This window comes from Chelonoidis abingdonii, chromosome 5 (assembly GCF_003597395.2).
Source record: "Chelonoidis abingdonii isolate Lonesome George chromosome 5, CheloAbing_2.0, whole genome shotgun sequence".
NCBI lineage: Eukaryota > Metazoa > Chordata > Testudines > Testudinidae > Chelonoidis > Chelonoidis abingdonii.
In genome coordinates this window covers 66,239,734-66,254,533 of record NC_133773.1, presented here as the reverse complement: position 1 = coordinate 66,254,533, position 14,800 = coordinate 66,239,734, and the positions used below count along the sequence as shown (strand labels likewise).

The 14,800-nt window shown below is 40.4% G+C and overlaps 1 protein-coding gene across 8 annotated transcripts in view; it reads right to left on the bottom strand.

The window, feature by feature from the left end:
* RAPGEF2 (Rap guanine nucleotide exchange factor 2) overlaps nucleotides 1-14,800 on the bottom strand; it is a 324,533-nt gene that overhangs the window by 38,249 nt on the left and 271,484 nt on the right. For all 8 annotated transcript variants that reach the window (XM_032803442.2, XM_032803445.2, XM_032803447.2 and 5 more), the window contains 5 exons: nucleotides 10,479-10,656; nucleotides 7,076-7,212; nucleotides 6,308-6,466; nucleotides 3,893-4,045; nucleotides 3,165-3,329 (listed from right to left, as the gene is read on the bottom strand). In XM_032803442.2, coding sequence (XP_032659333.1) covers nucleotides 3,165-3,329; nucleotides 3,893-4,045; nucleotides 6,308-6,466; nucleotides 7,076-7,212; nucleotides 10,479-10,656 — 792 coding nt within the window. The remainder of the gene's footprint in view (nucleotides 1-3,164; nucleotides 3,330-3,892; nucleotides 4,046-6,307; nucleotides 6,467-7,075; nucleotides 7,213-10,478; nucleotides 10,657-14,800) is intronic.

Here is a 14,800-nt window from a genome sequence, read left to right as displayed (position 1 = left end):
TTTCAGTCAGCAGCATTTTTCCCCAGTGATTTAAAACCAGATTTGGTTCAATCAATGTATTTTATATTCTTAAAATGCAAAACAGTAACCCAAAATGACTGTATTACTTCTGCCATGTTGAGAAAAAAAATACTAAGCATCACCAATAGCCGCTTTTCATTAATAAAAACTTGTGCAGATTTTAATCATGTGACGACAATACAACTGCCACTTGCATGTACTTACACAATACCAAAGCCACATTTGTGTCAATGATCTGAGATTAAAGCATCTACAAATAGACCTTGACATGAATTGGAGCTGTATGGTCTATTGTGTTAAGGATTTTCAGAGTCCTCAAGTAGATTCCTACTTATCTACAAAAGCAAGCAAAGTTACTGTAATAGCTCAAATTCATAATACTGAGACTAATTAACTATTTTAGGCTAACTATTTTAGGGATTCTAACAATGAGATAATTGCGCGTGTGTGCTGCGGTTCCTAAGCAAATGATGTGGGATAAGGACAGGATTGTAACCTTAACAATCCACAGCCATGCTTTTCAGATTTATTTTTTAAAACAAGTAACACTTACAGCTGGGTTAAATCTTTTAGAAATTTTATGGACATAAAATTCATTGATTTAACCGAACAAAACTTGGCTTTTCTACAAGTAGCCACAGAATCTAAGGTGTATTTTTTTTATTTGAAAACTATTGTACAAAAGCACAAAAGAAACTGCTTTACAAAATCTTTTAGAACACTAATCTAAACTTTAGTGATTTTATTTTTATTCAGTGTGGCAGGGTCAGAGAGAGAAGGAGGATCTGCTTCCCTTTCTGACACTGAAGTATAATCAGCACCTGTGGTGCTACACGATTTCATGGAATTACTTTCCTATTCTAGAATCACTGCAGAATGGGCCATTTACACAAAATTTCTAGTTCTATTCTAAGGCTTGGAATTATATTTTTTTTTAAATCTTCCCCACCTCCTTGTTCAAAATTTGAGCTACTCTTACTGCAGTGTAAGCCATTATTTAATCTCACATTTGAAGAGATTAATTCAGCAGCTTCAGAGCATCATAAACTTCATGTTTTAATTTATTTTTTCTTTAATTTATTTTGGGAGGGGAGAAGAGTTATACTCTACTTATTTCATTAAATGTATTTTATATTTTAAAAGGCAATTTAAAGCTTTTTTTGATCTGTGTTGAATGAGGTTAGATGGGAAGAAATTTTACATTGCTTTCATAATACTAAACAGTAGTATGCTAAACTATTATTGGACAAGAAAGGACAAGTTTCCAGTATCAAAGTTGATTTTTTTATATGAAAAGGTTATTATGCAGAGTATAACAAGGACCTTTTATTAAAGGGTTTCAATGTATTTATTAGAATAAATTTAAATGACAATATGTATGGTTACAGATTAGGGGGATAAGTAAGTAAGACAATGCACATTAAAAACAATTGTATAACAATGTTTTTTCCCTTCAATAAATATAGAGGAGGCAACAGAATGAGATAGAAAGAAAAATGGGGGAAAGAAGAGAGACAAGACATGAAAGTGTAGGTTTGGGACAGAGGAGGAACTAGTGTTGAAATATACTATAATGGCAAACTCCATATATAGACATCATAGTGGATGTTTTAAGTTACTGACAAAATAGACATTGCACTGAAAAAAGCTGTCTAGTGATGGACAAAAGGGATATATTACACATTAAAAAAATCCCAACGTTCGAAGAACATAACATAAGAATGGCCATACTGGTTCAGACCAAAAGTCAATCAAGCCATTATTGTGCACAGAAAACAAGGAAATATTTCCTGCCATAGATTTAGGCCCTAAGTTACCACAGAACTATATTGGACTGCCACCCGCAGGGGTTGGTCCTGGGGCCAGTTTTCTTCAACATCTTTATTAATGATCTGGATGATGGGATAGATTCCACCCTCAGCAAGTTCGCGGATGACACTAAGCTGGGGGGGGGAGAGGTAGATACACTGGATGGAAGGGATAGGGTCCAGAGTGACCTAGACAAATTGGAGGATTGGGCCAAAAGATATCTGATGGTTCAAAAAGGACAAGTGCAGAGTTCTGCCCTTAGGATGGAAGAATCCCACCCACTGCTACAGGCTGGGAACTGATTGCTTAAGCAGCAGTTCTGCAGAAAAGGAACTGGGAATTACAGTGGATGAGAAGTTGAATATGAGTTAGCAGTGTGCCCTTGTTGCCAAGAAGGCTAATGGCATATTGGGATGCATTAGTAGGAGCACTGCCAGCAGATCGAGGGAAGTGATTATTCACCTCTATTTGACACTGGTGAGAGGCCACATCTGGAATACTGTGTCCAGTTTTGAGACCCCTACTACAGAAAGGATGTGGACAAATGGAGAGAGTCCAGCAGAGGGCAACGGAAGTGATCAAGGGGCTGGGGCACATGACTTATGAGGAGAGGCTGAGGGAAGTGGGCTTGTTTAGTCTGCAGAAGAGAAGAGTGGGGGGAGGGGGGGGATTTGATAGCAGCCTTCAACTACCGGAAGGGGAGGTCTAAAGAGGATGGAGCTCAGCTCTTCTCAGTGGTGGCAGATGACAGAACAAGGAACAACGGTCTCAAGTTGCAGTATGGGAGTCTAGGTTGAATATTAGGAAACGCTATTTCATTTAGAGGGTGGTGAAGCACTGGAATGGGCTACCTAGGGAGGTGGTCCTTAGAGGTTTTTAGAGCCCGGCTTGACAAAGCCCTGGCTGAGATGATTTAGTTGGTGCTGGTCCTGCTTTGAGCATGGGGTTGGACTAGATGACTTCCTGAGGTCTCTTCCAACCCTAATTTTCTATGATTCTATGACTAAAGTCTACTGAAATACTGATGACTTTTAAAAAGGATTGATACGTCTACAACCAATTATTTAAGATACAGAGTTGACTGAAGTACGGGTACATGAATGATAAAATACTTCCCCTGCTCCCCTTTTAGTGTTTAACGGTAGTGTCTTACACTTTTTTAATAACTATTCACCTGATTTAGCATACATTTTCTACAACTAACATTTCTTCATATACTATTAGCTGGTTGTTCAATGAAATCTAGTTATCCTGGTTTAAAGATATAAATAAAACTTTGTATTTAAATACAGGTTAATTCACAACTGTAAGTTTTAAGTAGTTATCTTTTCAACCTTATCCCTGAGGCTAGGGTCATTGAACCACTCCAACAATTTCTTGCCCACTTCCATTGGGCTGGAAAGAAAGGTCCTGTAGGTCAAAAGGAAATCTTCAATAAACGTTGGATCCACCACTGAGTGCTCCTCCACCAAATGCATTGTTAACCTTTCTGATGTTCCCTATAACAAATAAAAGCTTAATTATTAACTAGCATGAATGCTTTTTTATTTTCATCTAACATCTTGATGGTATACTAAACATAATAGTATCATTAAACCTGTCTAGTCACCAAAGTGTCAAATAAAAAATAGCTTGACCATTGTAATAAAGAGATGGATAAACTTTACTAAATGAAAACAATCAAAGAACCCTGAAACAACAGCAATTGTGTGTGTGTTTAATTTTGAATAGCTTTTTAGCTCTTTTATTTAAGAACCTTTGGAAAACTTATATTTCAAATACACCTCTACTCCGATATAACGTGACCCAATGTAACATGAATTTGGATATAACTCGGTAAAGCTGCGCTCTGAGGGGAGAGGCAATGCACTCCGGTGGATCAAAGCAAGTTTGATGTAACACGGTTTCACCTATAATGCTGTAAGATTTTTTGGCTCCCAAAGACAGCATTATATTGGGGTACAGGTGTATATGGCTGAACTAATTCTGGACTTTGGTCACCAAGGAAGAGCTCATACAAATCTACAAAACATCTGGTTTTTTTTTTGTTTGTTTGTTTTACCTTGATGACAATGTGACCCTTTCTTGTTCCAGTGCGATCAAGCTCCCTGTGCTCCTTTACCATAACAATCTCCCCCTCCTCTTCTACCTTCTGCATGTTTTTTTCCACTTGATTGAGGATGCGGCAGTAATCTTGTTGGGCTATGCAGACAAACTGGAAAGAATCATCAGGCACAGATATTAAAAGGTAGTGTTCTGAGGCCTCAGAAAAACTGTCTGGACTTAAAATACAAGTATTCTATAATTAATGAAGATAAAGTAACTTCTCAGGCCACGGATGGCCAAAATTGTCTTTCCAAGAGCTCTGCTGTAGTAAACAGCTGAATAACCAAGTGTGATCAATTCCACTATAATTTTCGCCTCAGGAGAGTGTAAGATTTATTGATTCAAGATGATTTAATATGTCCATAGAATATTCATATAGTTGCATTTCATCCGCGAATAAAAGTAAATCCCACTTGCAAAATTTTCCTCAAGGAAAACTCTTCCTCCTCCTCCAGACCATTTAAAAGGGGAACAATGGAAGGAAAGCCCTATCAATAATTATGGTACCACTATTGCTATGGGTAAGCGAACTTTCATTTTTGTTCTTTGAGTAATCATAAATATATTAAGTCAGCCATTAAGAAAATTCTACCATTCTAATTTATGAGTAGCATAGATACACAGAAAATAACTACCGTATATACTTGATCATAAGCCAGTTTATTTATAAGCCGACCCTCCCAAGATGGAGAAGTAAAAATGGAAAATTTTTATAACCTGTTCATAAGCTGACCCTATAATTCAGAGGTTAGTAAACTTTGGCTCCTGGGCCATCAGGATAAGCCGCTGGTGGGCCAACATGGTTTGTTTACCTTGAGCATCCGCAGGCACGGAGGTAAACCTAAGTAAATAAAGTGTCCCGATGCATAAGCTGTTTACCCTGACAGGCCGGGACAGCAACTGGTGGGGAAATGTTTTGGTGGGGGGTTGAAGCTGGGGATCAGGGGAGTAACCCCTGTGACCATCCCCCACATGACCCCACCCCTAGCCCGGAATCCCACACTCTCCCCATCCCATCCTTTCCCATCTTATCTGGGGAGGATGTCTCTGGATTGGCTGGAGCTGCTCCGGCGGGCTGGGCAGAGCGGCCACAGCCTGCTCTGGGAAGTGGAGCCAAGGGGCACGGCTGCAGCTGCTTCGGAGGCTGTGGGGAGAGCAGCGTGGCCAGAAGCAGAGACATTCTGGTCCCATCTCTTCCCTTCTGCCTATGCTGCCTCTCCTCGCTTCCTCTGTTGGGGGTGGGGGGGCTGTGTCCCACCTCCCCCTCTCTATACCCGTTCACCCCTTCTCTGGTGCTTCCCCTTTTTCTAAAAAGATTTGGCTTATAAATGAGTACATATGGTACTTTTAAATGAAAACATTTACATTTCAACACGGATCATTCCCTTTCAACATAAGACAGCTATCTGTTTAATATGCAGCATTTTAAGGGAGAATGCCACTTACAAAAGAAATCAAAAGAATCTCAACTTATATTTAAGACAGCAATAAAAGTGCTATATAAATACATTAACACCACTAGTAAAGCACTTGGATAATTTAGATATAACCACCTTTTACATTACACTAGTCAAAATATCAGACCGTGTCCACTGGACAATTGGCATTTCTCTGGAAATTCACTGCAAGAAAAATAATTTGACAAATGGTCCAAACAGAACCATAAATCCTTTTCCTTTTAGACCCAGATTTTTTTCTCCTGGGCTTTTGGCCACATAAATCCATTCATGCAGTAGCTGTGCATTTCATTTTATTACCTGGGGATGTCAATCTCTAATTTGAACTGGAATCATTTTTTTTATGAATAATTACCAAACACTTATCTGACATTTCATTTGCAATCATATTAACCAAACATAAGGGTAGTGATAAATTAAGCTGCCTTTTCTTGATGGGTTCTCTGACATTGTTTGTTTGAGACTTCTGATTGATTGCTTTGATGAACTCATGTGTTACCTTTATATTTTGCCCCAATATAATTCAAAATGAATTTAGTTTTTTTCAGGTCATTTCATAAATAACATCAAATTTCCAGCACACAGTACTAAACAGAATACTCTATTTCACCTTTGTCAACGAACCTATTAGAAATGTGCTCAAAGACATTGCCCCAACTAAGCACAAAGCCATTCTTGCATTTAAAATGAAAGAAAAGAAGGAAACTGATTTTTGAATAAAATGTATTGGATGGAAAATATCCCTGTTAAAATTACTCGATAGAACAATTCCAAGGCCTGTCTCTGCACCCTACCAGGTAAACTTAACATGAATTCTGCCACAAACACTTTTTAAATTGCAGGTACATTGTAAGGACAGTACTATATAATTTATAATTATGTTTTGCAAATATATACATAGTAAAATACTCTACCTGGCAGTCATCCACTTTGGTTCTCATCACTCCTTTCATGTATTCCTTGTCCATGGTAGGGGAAACACCAAAACTGTTTCCCATGCACAGTATCTCTGTTCTTCCATCAGGATATGTCACTTCCACAGAACCATTCAATATAACTGACCAGGAGTCCAGCTAGAAATTGAACAGTGCAGGATAGGTGAAAAGAACAATCACCTACTCACTTAGCATTTTAGCATGGTACTGTATAAACACTATTCACAGAATTGCTTATACATTTTTAAAAAGTTAGTTTATTTTTAGCAACTATTTATGAAAACAAGAAAGGAGGAGGATGAACTAGTTTACCTAAAAAATATAATTCCTTCCATCTCCTTAAGTAATCTAATATTTAGCCTTTAATAAACTCTTGGAATTATAAAATCTATACAATTCATAAAACCCATGGCAGTATTTAAATCATACTGAAAGATCAAAAAAAAAGCATTTGAAATCAGCTCTGATCATTAACAATACATGTGTTTGTATAGCCTTTATTGAGAACATTTTCCTAAGTTCTATTGCATGTATCTTGTAAATTGATCTGGGTGTTTAAACTGAAAAATCATTTGCAAATTGAATTGAATAAAACCATAATCAATACAACACAAAACAGGCATACAAACAACTTACTTCCTAGTGCTACTTTTGGGCAACTAGAAATTAATTTCCAAACGTCAAAAAAAATGTTTTCAGATTTTTTCACGTCTGCACAAAAGAAGAGTAAAAGTAAATTCTACTGACCTCTTCCCCATCATTTAGTACTATGGTTCCTGCCCTCTCCACAACTGCGAATACCATCACAGCACAAAGTTCTCTCCTCACTGACATTGTCATGTTGGCAAAAGCAGGCAACTGATGCATGAATTCCAATAGTTGTTCTGAAAGAGAAAAAAAGCCCACTGAGTCATACACATCAAAACAACAAAACTAAGTAAAGGCAGCTCTTCAGAAAAATGCTTTAGGGTTCTTTAAGTTAAACTACTGTACAATGCTGTCTGTATACTGATAAATAATGTACAGAGAGCTATTATAATTACTTGGGTTTTTTTGGCAACAGACTAGCTTATTATAATATCAGTGAAACATCTATAAAGTAAGCCAGTATAATGAAAATATTGTAATGTAACCATATGCCTTGAATACATCCAATGAAATCACAATGACTCCACAGAGCCATTGTAATAGTTCTATTAAAACCATGTTAGGTTCTTTTAATCAGAAGAAATTAGGTTTTACAAAGTATTTTTGTGGCAGTATCCTACACTTAAGCTATCTACAGGACAGTTGGATCCAAACAACAGAAAAGTATAATAAATAACTAATATAAACCCTATGTCCAAATAAGGACATTTAAAAATGTATTAAGGCGGGGTGGGCAAACTTTCTGGCCGGAGGGTCACATCTAGCTATGGAAATTGTATGGCGGGCCATGAAAGCTCACAAAACTGGAGGTTGGGGGGGCGGGGGGGTGAGGGAAGGGAGGAACTCTGGCTGGGGGTACGGACTCTGGGGTGGGGCTGGGGATGAGGGGCTGGGGGTACAGGAGAGTGCTCCGGGCTGGGACCGAGGGGTTCAGAGGGCAAGAGCGGGCTCAGGGCTGGGACAGGAGGTTGGGGCACGGGAGGAGGTCAGGGGTGCAGGTTCCGGGCAGCACTTACCTCAAGCAGCTCCCAAAAGCAGCTGCATCTCTCTTCTCTGGCTCCTACACGGAGGCACAGCCAGGCAGCTCAGCACACTGCTTGCGTGGCCAATGGGAGCTGCAGGGGTGGTGCTTGGGGTGGGGAGGGAGGGGGACACATGTCACTGCTTCTGGGAGCTGCGCGGAGTGAGGCAAGCCCTGGACCCCGCTCCCCAACTGGAGCACCGGAGCAGGGCAAGCCCTGGACCTGTTCCCTGGCGGGAGCTTGAGGACTGCATTAAAATGTCTGGTGGGCCAGATGCGGCCCCCGGGCCACAGTTTGCCCACCCCTGTATTACGGTAATAAGATGAGAGACAATTTCATAAAAGCAGGCAAGTTCATATCCCTAACCTTAGCCAGCCCTTTTGGGTTTAGTTTTGCAACGATGCCTGCTATACAATATCACATAATATATAAACAAGACTCTGTTCAGAAGGACCAGTTAAAAGCATGGTTACAGTAATCTGAAGTGACTCTTTTAATGTCTTACACTTTATGTGTAATCAAGTTCTATCTGATCCCTTTATTAACAAAAGTAAGCCTGTACTCCTTTTCACTCCTGTTAGCACTGCTGAATCAACACAGACATGAGAGAGAGCTGGATTCTGTCTGATCTCAATGAACAATTGTGCTGAGGATTCACACATGTAGCACAAAATTCTGGTTTTAGCCACACCTAAGCAACCCCAATAAAGAGACAACATTTGAAGGAAATGGTCTTGCACAGGTATAGCTAAGGGTAAAGAATCTGGCCTGAAATACTTGTGATAACACATGGGCGCTCCCAGCAGCACAGGGAAACTCCCAACTCCACAAGTCTCCTCCAACTGCAGGAACCTCTGGAGCTACTGCCCAATCCCAGAGCGTCCTGAAGCAGAGGGAGGCCCCAGGAGGTGGGTCTAGTCTTCCACTCCCCTTCCCCCCTCTCCAAGCAGCTATGCAGGGGATGGACAAGTCCTGTTCCTCTCCAGTCCAGCTGGAGATAGTAGCCACCTTTGCTGGGAAGAAGGGGACATCGGATTTCATGGGGAAGGGCTTAATTTTACGGTCCATGACGCATTTTTCACGGCCGTGAAATTGTTCGGGCCGTAACTGTGATCAGCAGGAATTCATTTTCATTGACTTGATATGCAATTAGTATTTCCATTATTGTGACAATTTTTGTTAATTTCAAAATTCTCTAGAACTCCATGAATGCCTTTTCAGTCACCAGAGATTCTTACGTGACACACAAGTCTCTGGCTATGTTCAGACTACCCGCCGTATCGGCAGGTAGCGATCGATTTATCGGGGATCGATATATCGCGTCTCAATGCGCTCCCGAACGCATTCCCCGTCGACTCTGGAATGCCACCGGAGCGAGCAGCAGTAGTGGAGTCGATGGGGAAGCCATGGCCGTTGATCCCGTGCCGTGAGGACAGGAGGTAAGTCGGAATAAGATGTGTCAACTTCAGCTATGGTATTCCCATAGCTGAAGTTGCGTATCTTACATCGACCTCCCCTCCTGCCCCCCTCAGTGTAGACCAGGCCTGTGTGTCAAATTACAATCTATAGTCTCTCAGCTCCAGCAGACTACAAGCATTAATATTCATCAATAGCACATTTATTTCCCCTTTTTTCTCGTTTCTACCCTCTTTTTTCTTAAACAAGCATCTGTAATATATTAACTTGTAGGGTTGCCAGGTGTCCAGTTTTTGACCAGACTGTCCGACTGAAAAGGGACCTGTACAGTGTATGGTCAGATATACTGATCGGACACCAACAGTCTGGTTATCGTGGGGGATTGGGAGAGGCACTTGGTTATCAATCCATGCCAGCCCCTGCTCAGGCGGGACTACTTCCTACCTGTATCTCATGGGCAGACAGGCTACATTTCAGGCTGCAGTTCCTATGTTAGGAGAAAGCAGGTATGGGGCCTTGGGGGAAGAGCTGGAGCGGCGTTGCGTCTCCAGTTTTCAGACATTACAAAGGTGGCAACCCTATACTTGGGAACCAATAGCTTAAAAAAATCTAACAAATTCAAGTAGTCCATTCGTACGGCAGAAGAGGAATATCTTAAATCATATCTTGCTATTTTCAAAACCTTGCGTTACAACTGAATATTTGCTTCTCTTTTAGGTTAATAGCATATTTTTGTGACATTAATTTTCAACCTAAAAATCTATATTACGTCAGTGGAGTATTTAGTTTAAAATTAAATTGAGTTGCTTCATTAATTTTGTTTTCAACTTATCAGCTGTTATTGTTAGCATGACTATTTATTCTAGTTATCCAAATGTAACCTGTAAAATCAGTCATTTGGTATTTTAAACAATTAATTATTTCACATGAAGTTAGATATTTGTTATATGGATTCACTCTACTAAGTTTGGGACTCAGAAACAAGTTAGAAAATGTTAAATAATATTACAGTGTGCTGAGGTGCAATTTCCCACTCCCTCCTGCTAGTTTTCATGCCAACTTACCAATGTCATCATCTGTCCTGTCTATTGGGTCTTTCTCCAGGCAGTCTCTAACAATATCCCTGCTCATCAGAGGATCTGACGCTCTCTCAATGTCTTCTTCATCATCATCATCCTCAGAATCCACTGCAGTCTCCGGTAACCCACTCAGATCCATATCACCAGCCTCACTTTCCGTGGCCTAAATACACACACAGATAATTCAAATTTAAACATTCAGATGTGCCCTCAAAAGCCATTCTTTTCCACTTAAAATATGTAAATGAAGTGAATTTTACTTTGCTTTGTGGAATATCAACAAGTCAATTTGACCTACCACTTTTTGTTGATTTTTTCCTTCACTATATTTCTAAAAAAGGAAGGCAGTAATTTTTTGAAACAGAATGTCTTTGGTAAGATTTAAGATTGGTCTGAATAAAGTAGACATTTATATAAACATGTTATGTGCCTTTTTAGGAAGCAGGTCTAAGGAGAAGAAGAGGACAGTTTAAATTCACTAGGTCAGGTCTTTACAAAATGACTAAAAATGTAAGTTGTTAAATAAAACTTTAATATTAGAGATCTCCAAAAATTAGTGTTTGCAGGAACCTCTCAATATGGTATAACTAATACTGTCATTAGTTCACAGAGAATATTGGTATCAATCAGTACTATCAAAGTACAATTAAAGACTAAAATGGCTACTGTCTGTCTACACAGAAACTGCATAAAAAAGCTCAGCTATGAAGTGGTGAAATTAAGATTTTTATTTATTTATAAGTATAAAGGCATACGAATTTACAGATGCGGAAAACATGTGAAGTCAGTGCTGGAGCACCACAGAGGAAATATGCAGAATATCTGCCAAATTTAATCTGCTTTAGATCCTATGAAAATGAACAAAAATCCAGGCAACACAGCTTGAGGTCATTAGTATACTACCTAGAGATATACACATTTTAATTATTCAGTTTTAAGACCAAGTATTTAATAAATCCCATAAACATATTTGCCTGTCATTTCAGATTGAGCTGCTTTTTTCTCAGAACTTGATTTAATGCCACAGCAGCTGCTAACCCTTGCTTACTGTGATTTTTTTTTTAAGAAACATAAGCTGCTAATGAGAATATTCGAAACCACTGCTTCCCAAATCAGCACTCTCCGTCCCAAAGGAGTGTCAAATTCAGAGATTCTGGAGGTCAACAGCACAGCCAAATGCATTTAAAAAAAAAAAAAAAAAAAAGAATCTGGACACCGCAGACTTTACATTTGTGATTCTCAAAAAGCATCTCTTGTGCAAATGGGCTTTACGTTGAAAAGAACTGAAGCTGTTCTCCAAAAACAGCAAAAGGGGAGACAGCACATGCCTGCCAAAGACATAAGTTTGTATTTGTCTTTATAGCATCCTCACCCTTACGTCTATGTGTTGTTTTTTTTACTATTTAATACAAACAATATCTTCTTTGATAAAATATAAAGTAAAATAAAATCATTTTTACTTTATTTCCCTCTCTTCTCATAAAAAAATAAAATAATCAGTCTTGGTTTAGCGAGACTGCCGAGTATAAACCAACGGTACGTTTTAAAATGGCAGCCAGGTGGCTCAACAGCTTGTTACACAACTCTGTAAGAACCTCTGATTCTGAAAGTGTCAATTTTGGTTACTGAGCCATTGACTAATTAATAGGTCTGATTTGCAAATCGTGATATTGCTAGCAATTGTCATTCCCACTTGTCAGGACAAGGTTATGTTTTTCAAAAAGCATCATGGTTGACATGGGTGCTAAATTTCAGTTAATCCCATTATACTAAAAAAGAGAAACAGGAAATATTTTGTTACAATTTGATTATTTAAAACCCCCAATATCACTGGAATAATAAAAAAGCAACTGATTTTTGAGGGATCACATGGTGCTCCAGCCAAGGGAACAGTGAATAACGGAGGACTGTCTCTTTTATCATTTAATTCACGGGTGGGCAAACTGCGACCCAGGGGCCCCAGCTGGCCGCCCAGACATTGTAATCCAGCCCTCAAGCTCTCACTGGGGAGTGGGGTCTGGGGTTTGCCTCAATCCGCGTGGCTCCTGGAAGCAGCAGCATGTGCCCTCTCTAGCTCCTATGCATAGGGGCAGCCAGGAGGCTCCGCACACTGCCCCTGCCCCAAGCACCGCCCCTGCAGCTCCCATTTGCCGCACAGGGAGTGCGCAGAGCTGCCTGGCTGTGTCTCCGTGTAGGAGCCAGAGGAAAGACATGCTGCTGCTTCTGGGAGCTGCTTGAGGTAAGCGCTGCCCGGAACCTGCATCCTTGACACCCTCCCATGCCCCAACCTCCTGCCTCAGCCCTGAGCCAGCTCCTACCCTCCGAACCCCTCGGTCCCAGCCTGGAGCACCCTCCTGCACCCCTCATCCCTAGCCCCAACCCCAGAGCCCATACCCCCAGCTGGAGTCCTCCCCCTCGCACCCTAACCTCCAATTTTGTGGGCATTCATGGCCCGCCATACAATTTCCATAGCCAGATGTGGGCTTCGGGCCAAAAAGTTTGCCCACCCCTGATTTAAGTCCTTTGCTGTCTTAAGCGACTCGGATTTGAGCTATGTCACAATTCCACTCCTCAAATAGAGGGTAATAAGGACCTGGTATTTCTAATATAAAAACAAGCAGGAAAGTGAGGTCATAATTTTCATAAACCACAAAGGAACTGTAAAGTGATTACTTAAAATTATATTTCTTCTCTTAGTAATCCTACTGATATTTGTCTTCTTAGGTTAGTCAGACAACAGGTTGGTTCTGTTCTCCGAAAAACAGGTGTTTACTGAATATTACAATTTAGCTGAAGTGAAGAAGTTAGATAACAGGAACAGTCTTTTTTTCTTTTCTTTTCTTTTTTTTTTTTTTTGGCAGAGTGTCATCAGTACATGGAATAAATCACAGCAATCATTAAGGAACTGAAATCTATTATAATATAGGAAGACACTGGAAAACTGGATTTTTAGCTTTCCAACGAGGCATAATGGATTCATTTCCAATTCTGGTGGTATGAGGCCTACAAGGAAAGTAATTGTGATTACCACCTTGAATACTCCCTTTGAAGGAAAGTTACTTACCTTATAATAAGTGGAGTTCAAGATGTGTAGTCCCTGTGGGGGTACACAGGAACTCTAAGCACCTAAGACTGAGAAGTTATTGCAAGACATTTCTACTGGACCGCACCTGCACATTCATTATCCTTGTGCTCCACATTGAGGGTATCAGGGGCAGGGCTGACTAAAAGCCTCTCCACTTCCTTCTCTACCACAAATCTTGTCACGATCCAAAGCAGACGGAAGAAGGTTGGGTAACTGAATGCAGACAGGGACTATATATCTGGAAGAACTCCAGTTATAATAAGGCAAGTAACTTCCCTTTCTTCCACGAGTATTGGTTCCTATGTATATTCCACTGTGGGTGATTCACAACAAGTACTCAGGGGAGGAAGGCATGATAATGAAGTTTATAGAGTTGCTTTAGAACCGCTTCCCCAAAGGATGCGTCAGTGAAGTAGTCCTGGGCCAAGACATAACATCTCATGCATGTGTGGCTCGAACTTCACATACTGGCCCTGTAAATATCAAGCAGAGACACCTCTTGAAGTGATGCTAAATGAGGCTGCATGTACCCTTCTAGAGTGAGCCCTTACCCCATGAAGAGGAGGAAGTTGTGCAACTAAGGGAGTAAGACAAAGACTCTGAGAGGATATAGCTTGTCCTCACACTCATTCTGCTTTTGCAACCAATAGTCTGGGAGATTTCCTGATCTGTTTCGTTCTCTGCAGGTAAAATGCCAATACTCATGTTGAGGGAACGAAATCTCTACTTGCTAGAGGCATGGGGCTTCAGGAAAAACATAGACGTGAATTAATTGATTTTTGTGAAATTCCTGAACTATTTTAGGAGTGAATTTTGGGCTTAGGGGTACCAAGACTTTGTCCTTGTGGAATATGGTGTATGATGGGTTGGCCATTAGGTCCTCATGTTCACCTACCCTTCTGGGCAAGGTGATCGCAATGATGAACATGACCTTCACTGACAAGTGAGACACAGAACACATACCTAATAGTTCAAAGGGTGGCCTAGAGTGCTGAAAACACGAAGTTTAGATCTCCATGAGGGTTGTCTCCCTCCCCAGGCAGCAAGGTTTTGATCAGACCCTTCAAAAATCTGGCTTTACTGGATGAGTAAAGATCAAGTAATCATCTGTTAGCCGGTGACAAACACTGATTGGCCAGATGTGAATCCATAGCAGGCTACGGGAAAGGTCTGTCACCTTGAGAGCAAGGAGATAATCCAAAATAGCAGACTTCTCCATTGT